Here is a 7,995-nt window from a genome sequence, read left to right as displayed (position 1 = left end):
CTGAAGTAAGAATTTGCTTAACCTTTCAAACCAAGCTTTAGGAGCTTTTTTGAGTCCATAAAGAGCCTTTTGAAGTTTGCATACATGATGAGGAAAAACATTATCAAAATATCCTGGAGGTTTCACCATGAAAACATCTTCAGATAAATGACCATGCAGGAATGCATTATTTACATCCAATTGTCTGACCTGCCAACTATTATAAAGAGTTATAGATAGAATTGTTCTTACTGTAGTGGGCTTCACAACTGGACTAAAAGTATCTTTATAGTCAATTCCTTCTACATGATTATAACCCTTAGATATTAGTCTAGCTTTGTATGTCTCAATAGATCCATCTGCATTTCTTTTGATCCTAAAAATCCATCTACACCCAATGACATTATGTGCATCAGCTGAAATAACTAACCTCCAAGTACCATTTTGAATTAAGGCATTAATTTCTTCATCCATAGCTGCTCCCCATTTTGGGTCCCTTGCAGGCTTCAGTATAGCAAGTGGGAACTGTGATATCCTCACATACAGATTGTACCTCAGAAGCATATGCTTTTGGTTTGAAGATACCTTGTTTACCTCTTATTTGCATAGGATGAGCATTAACAGGAGTTGAAGCAGGTGGAGAAGTAGATGCAGCTAGTGGAGGAAATTCTTGAAGATCATTAACTAGAACAATAACTTCATTGGAAATAGTAGGCGTAGTGATAGTAGCTTGTGAGGTTACAATGGACATACTTGACAAAGTTGCAGATGTGGATTCTTGAGGTAGAAACAGATTGGCATAAGGAAATGCAGTCTCTTCAAAAATAACATCTTTAGATATGAGGATCTTGTTTGTCGATAAATTTAAGAATTTATATCCCTTAGAAACACACACCTCACAGATCTTGGTTGCAGTTTATGATTATTGAAAGGTCTGAGACAGGGATAACATGCACATCCAAATGTTTTGAGAAACTTATAATCGGGTTTTAGATGAAACAAACATTTTAAAGGAGAGACATTTTGTAAGACTGAAGTGGAAAGTCTGTTGATAAGAAAATTAGAAATTTCAAATGCATAGGACTAGTAAGATAAAGGTAATGAGGCATGAGAGAGTAGTGCTAAACCAGTTTTCACTATATGCATGTGTTTCCTCTCAGCTATGCCATTTTGAGCATGAGCATGAGGACAAGAAACTTTGTGACCTATTCCACATGAGTCCAAGTAAGTTGACACATTTCTATATTCACCTCCCCAGTATGACTGAACAAATTTAATGCTTCTTGACAGTAAATTCTCTACATGAGCCTTAAACTTGATGAGATCGTTAGACACTCTATCTGAATTGTATTGACAAAATCTTCTTAGTTTTCATTACAGACTCAATCACACAGTTCCTGTGTTTTTATAAGATTTGAAAATATGTTAACCACCTGAGCTGGTGACTAACGTACACTCTAACCTATTACTGTCAGTTACTCACATCACACACTTCACACGCTCACAAGAACATATACATGACACAGTTCATACATTTTAAAGACTATACTCTAACACTACTAAACACACAAGGGATTTACATGAATCCCAGAATTTGTAATTCCATGAGATTATAAATTCCGCGAAAACGTAGATTCTTCGGACAAACCCACCATAGATGAACTTTAGGTGAAAAGTTTTTTTATCTTTAAATTTCTTTTATCTTTTAATAACAATGCACTAAAAAGTAAGCTAATAATACTTTCACATAGGATGACTTCGATCCCAAACTGAAAATGCGTGGGTTTAACAACCACACCCAACAATTCGTTTGGCAATCTGAGAGGACTTACGCCAATACACTTTCTAGAGAATCAACAAGACAGTCAGACTCAATCTAGATAAAAGTATATCAAAGAGTATAATATCTCTGTATCTCGATTTAATTCTTACTCAAGCAAATGGAAATCTGCGAGTCTTGATTAAATCCCAGAGAGATAACTTGGATGGTACCGACCAATATCCAAGTGTCAATCAATGTAAATCAACAACCAAAGGTTGGATATTCTAATTTATTGATCTAACGCACAACCTGTGATATTTCAATTATATAACAAAATATAATGCGGAAAAGAAATAACACAGACACCAGAATTTTGTTATCGAGGAAATCGCAAATGCAGAAAAACCTCGGACCTAGTCCAGTTTGAACACCACACTGTATTAAGCCGCTACAGACACTAGCCTACTACCAATTAACATAGGACTGTACTGTAGTTGAACCCTAATCAATCTCACACTGATTCAAGGTACAGTTACGCTCCTTACGTCTCTGATCCCAGCAGGATACTACGTATTTGATTTCCTTAGCTGATCTCACCCGCAACCAAGAGTTGCTACGACCCAAAATCGAAGAGTTGATAAACAAATCTGTCTTACACAGAAAAGTCTATAGGAATGAATAAATCTGTCTCCCACAGAAATACCCAAGAGTTTTTGTTTCATCTTTTGATAAATCAAGGTAAACAGGAACCAATTGATAAACCAGACTTATATTTCCGAAGAAAATCCTAGTGTTATCAATCACCTCACAATAATCTAAATTGTATGATGGCGAAACTAGATATTGTGGAATCACAAACGATGAGACAAAGTTTGTTTGTGACTACTTTTCTATCTTGCCTATCAGACAAAGAAATCTCAATCCAATTTTACAATTGTACTCATACGATAGAAACAGCAAGATCAGATCACACAACTACAAGAGAAGTGGTATTGGTCTGGCTTCACAATCCCAATGAAGTCTTACAGTCGTTAACCTACGGGGTCTCAAGAAGAAACCTAAGGTTAAAAGAGTATTGACTCTAGCTATACAAATAGTATCACACAAGAGGTGCGGGGATTAGGTTTCCCAGTTGTTAGAGTTCTCCTTTATATAGTTTTCAAATCAGGGTTTGCAATCCAAGTTACCTTGGTAACAAAGCATTCAATAACCACTGTGAAATGAAAAACCTGATTCAACCAAGCTAATATCTTTCAACCGTTAGATCGAACTTAGCTTGTTGTTACACACAAATGATATGTACCCTCATTTAGGTTTATGAACAGTACCCAAACGTGTACACTCATGTTGGCTCATTAAATAGTTAACCGAGGTTAGCCACATGGTTACTCTCATATTAACCTTATTTATCTTATCTATAACTAGTTCAAATGACTCAAATGAAACTAGTTAAAGAGTTGTTCAATTGCATAGAAGATACAATCGAAATCAAATCGGTTTGATTCACTTGAATCAATCATGAACATTATAGCCACGATTTGCAAAATATTGCATTCCTTAAGATTTATATGTTTAAGTTCATGAACTGAACGATTTAATAAAATAACCAGCTTAAGTATGCGTACGGGTATGCGTACTTAAGCAGCCATATTTGAGTTTTACAAGTTTCCAAACTCAGCAGAAATTTTCGGTGGGAAAATTCCGCCAGTATGCGTACGGGTACGCACACTTTAGGTGACCAGTTTAGGAATTTTGGAATTATTCCCAAACTCAGCATATATTTTCGGTTCGAAAACTCTTTATAGTGTGTGTACGGGTATGCATACTTAATGTGACTATTTTAGGAGTTTGTAATTCCTAAACCCAACAGTTATTTTTGGTTTGAAAACTTCTACCAGCATGCGTACTGGTACGCATACTTATCTTGTTACCTTCACCAATTTTGTATACACACATATGCATACATTTGGTTCCCGGTTTATGGATTTATACACTAATGTGGGAACATAATATATATGCTTATATCCAAGGATGGGTATCTCATCAACTCTTAATTTCAATCGTTGAAACTTTCTTAGAGGACGTTATATAGTTGTTGTTCACAAACTATTTTTCGTCAAAGAGATTTTTAAGTTATTAAAATTATCATAATGAAACATTCCAAGGCAACATCAAATGATTATATTACACAAACCATGTTAGATGTAACTAGGAAATTTTCATATGATCTTATTCGGACTTTCGTCACGAATGTAAGATGAACATGGCTAAAGCGCAAGCTTGTCAACACATATTTCGAGAAATATATAAGCGAGATAAACTCAACCCGAAATCTCAAATGTGTATAATAGAAAAATATATCGTAACACGACTTATGTCTCAGTATAGGAGATAAAGAAGAAATAGACTTTCCAAGTGATAGATGAGTTTAAGTCTCCATATACCTTTTGTTGATGAAGTTCCACAAGCTCCCCTTAGTAGTTCTTCGTCTTCAAATGATGAACGCCGAGAGATCTAAGCTCAACTACACTATCTATGTCCTAGTCCGAGACATCTATAAATAGGCTAGAAATCAAGACTTATAGTTTTGATCACTAACATTGACAAACATGCTTGAAATAGCAACGCATGCGAGTTCGACCGAGCAATGTTCTAACACAAACATTGAAGACTGAACAAGGAGATAACAATACTTCCATATTGAATGACTTTGATCCCAAACATTGGAGATACTCTTAGGTGCATTGTTGTTGACACTCCTTTCAACACCTGGTATTATACTTTTTGAGAGGAATTTTTTTTTGAAGCTGCTACGAAGATAATATTACACCAATAAATGTTCAAAATGTACAAGACAAAGAATCACTGAAACCAGTGCTCAGGTTTACTCCCATTTATCCAATTGTTGCTCCAAAAAAGGAAAAACAAATTGCATTCGCCGAAACATACATACTTTTTCTCTACCTGATGAATGAAAGTACTAACACGCGTCCCGCCACCCATATTTACGTTTACCCCACTTTGTCCCCAAGCTAATGAGTAATGAGTTGCCTTTCCATATGAAGTCTAATTTTAGCAAAAAAAATGATGTTAATAGATGTTTCAATTTGCTGAGAAGGGTATTTAATCCCGTGTAAGAGTTAAGAGGTACCCTTCTCAATAGTAAACTGGTACCCCTTATTTGCATGGTTAAATTTAAGAAATGTCTTACTTATCCCTGCATTGAAATCAACCACCTACATTTTATGATTTTCTAGCTTTCAAATATATGCATATTTCAACTGCGGCGTCAATATTAGAGAGGAACAATGCTTTTGTATGTTAAATTTTCAAAAAATAATTTTAGTTACATGTTTTATCAGCAAAATAATGGTTTGAAATAACGATTCAGTTGTGTTCAGACAATTTAGCACCAGAAGAAGATAAATAAGTCGAGTCGACGGCTACAACTTCAGTTATGGAACTTCTCTCACAGCAAGATGGTAAATGTTATAAAGCATGAATCCTAAATTTTGTGTAAGCACGCAAGGAATCATCTTACAATTTGAGCGGTTTAACTCTACTCGCTCAAACTAAATTTAAGTGTTCCAGATCATCTTATATTTTACGGTCCCCATAAATTTACATATTCACTTCGATAATATGAGAATCAAGTTTAACATCTCAACGACTGACTTTTAGAAAGTTCGCTCCGATACAAAGAGCCAAATTATGTATGACATGCCCGATACACGGTACATGCACAAAGTCCTAACCACGGGACGAGGGAAAGTAAAGCTATATCAAATAAAATTTTCTAAACACGTATATGAACATGCGAAGTACACCAAATAAAAAATCATAAAATGCTTGGGGACGGACGAGGCAAAGCGGTTTTCAGGTCCGCCACAAATTCTAGTTTTCCCATGAAAAGAGAAAAGAAAAGAAAACCTGTGTTAGACATACGTGACCACTCCCAAAGGCGGGAAAAACGAGAATATCCCGCCTGCACCCCTCCGTACAGAATCAGTTGGAGGGCATTTACGTCTCCCTGAAAAAAAAAGAAAAAAGAAAACCTATTAAAAACCCTTCTCTTGTTTCTTCTGCAAACAAAATTAGAGAAAGAAGATTAGAGAGAGAGAGAGAAGAGATGTTGAAGAAATGGATTCTGATGTTGTTTTCTGTATCTGTAATTCTCTCAGTGATCACAGAAGATTCTACTGTAATTTCATCATCATCACCAGCATCATCATCGTTTTGGTTTAATTCTTTGGTTGGAGACCAGACGTTCACTTTCTCTGCTAATCAATCTCTTGAATTCGATTTCTACCGCAATTCATGTCCAAATGCCGAGAAGATAATTGGATCTACACTTTTACAACTTTACAACAATGAATCTACTGTTGCTCCGGCACTTGTTCGATTACTCTTCCATGATTGCTTCATTATGGTAATAATAATCCATCGATTCTTCACCTGTCTTAACTATGCTTTTCATTTTAATTTTAATTTCGATTACTGTAATTTTGATCTTGGATTTGTTGTTTTGAAGGGATGTGATGCATCTGTGCTGTTGAACTCAACGAATGGAGTAGAAGCTGAGAAAGATGTAATACCCAATCAATCGCTGAAAGGATTTGATGTAGTTGACAAGATTAAATCCAGTGTTGAATCGGTTTGTCCTGGTGTTGTTTCTTGCTCTGATATTCTGGTTCTTGCTGCAAGAGATAGTGTTGTTCTGGTAATTCCTTCTTCCATTTCTTGACTATTTCTTCAATTTTGGTTTCATAATCTTTTCATTTTTTAGGGTTTTGAGTTTGATTTTGGTTTCATTTTCTTCAATTTTGGGTTTGATTATCTTTTCATTTTCTTGGGTTTTGGGTTTGATGTTGGTTTCATCTTATTGAGTTTGATTTTGGTTTTGGTTTTGGTTTTGCTTTTTGTGGATTGTTGGAATTACAGAGTGGTGGACCTTTCTATCCAGTTCCTACAGGTAGGAGAGATAGTCTTATATCTTACCCACAAATTGCTATAATGGAGCTTCCAGCACCAACTGATGATCTCTCTGTCATCTTGGCAAAGTTTCTCCATAGAAACTTCAATGAACAAGAAACAGTGAGTCTATTGGGTAAATTTACTAAACCCTAATTGACAATCTTCCTCCTGTAATCATATTTCAACTAGAGTTTGTTTATGCTTATTAGTGTTTAGTTTGTAATTCTGGATGAAATTTGTGTATGGGGTTTCACTTGACAAAGTAATCCGGTTGTTAATGTGTAAATTGGATTTGTGCTAACTAGACAAAATTGGGTCACAATATTTGCTTATTCTCATACAGGTACTCACAGTATTGGTGTAGTTCACTGCAATTTCCTAACCGAAAGAATGTCCAACTTCAATGGTACCGGCCAACCAGACCCCAGTATAGAACCTGAGTTCCTGAAAGTTATGAGACGGAAATGTGAAAATAATTCTAACTCAGAATTCATCGATATGAAGAGCGACGGAGCACCAGAGACAGGGTTTGGGTCTCACTTCTATCAAAGCTTAATCCGGAATAAAAGTATCCTCCCGTCTGATCAGCAACTGATGAGTGTGGAAAAAACTGCAAGCTGGGTAAGAGCATACGCAGCAAACAATTTCTTGTTTATAAAGGATTTCTCCAAAGCAATGATAAAGCTTTCAAACAATGGAGTACTTACAGGACTGGTAATGGGACAGATTCGAGTCAATTGTTCCTCCACATTGTGATCAAAGATGGTGGGTGCGTTAGAGGAGGGTAACTCTTTTGTTGGTGGTTCAATTTAATCTTTTGTTGCTTGTGTTCAGTCTGAAGTTGGTTTTATTTGACCAGATTGTATTTTCTGTTATTTTCAGTTTTTCCTTCTCTTTTAGATAGGGTATGAAAATCATTTTCCTTGGCGTTTTTACAACAATTGGTGTTATTTGTAACCAGAAGTGCAATTAGGCTCTGCTCATAGGCTAAAATTTCAAATAAACACTAGTTTTGAATATCTGATCCAAATCCAAGCTACCTTACAGATTTTGGTATCATTCCTTCCTGTTGAGCAAAAACTTGTATAAATTAAAGAAGTTATGATCTTAATGCTGACTAACCCACCTTGTTAACGGATGGCATGGCAGCGCTGATTAGTTGAACCGCCGCCTTGTCTGGATTTCTACAACCAGGGCGAATGCAACAAGCAAAGGGAGACCTGTAAGCATTATCATAACAACATAATAACAGCAAGGAATTAGAGCATCTCGGGGAGAAC

General features: G+C 35.9%; 1 protein-coding gene across 1 annotated transcript; it reads left to right on the top strand.

Annotated features, from left to right (window-relative positions):
- Window positions 1-5,823: 5,823 nt before the first annotated feature.
- Window positions 5,824-7,728, top strand: LOC113304738 (putative Peroxidase 48). Its single transcript, XM_026553881.1, has 4 exons — window positions 5,824-6,170; window positions 6,273-6,461; window positions 6,683-6,848; window positions 7,059-7,728. Exons 1-4 carry the CDS (start codon window positions 5,871-5,873, stop codon window positions 7,469-7,471), a joined length of 1,068 nt encoding a protein of 355 aa, XP_026409666.1. The 5' UTR covers window positions 5,824-5,870; the 3' UTR covers window positions 7,472-7,728.
- Window positions 7,729-7,995: the final 267 nt, after the last annotated feature.

This window comes from Papaver somniferum, chromosome 8 (assembly GCF_003573695.1).
Source record: "Papaver somniferum cultivar HN1 chromosome 8, ASM357369v1, whole genome shotgun sequence".
NCBI lineage: Eukaryota > Viridiplantae > Streptophyta > Magnoliopsida > Ranunculales > Papaveraceae > Papaver > Papaver somniferum.
This window is presented reverse-complemented; position numbering and strand designations above follow the sequence as displayed.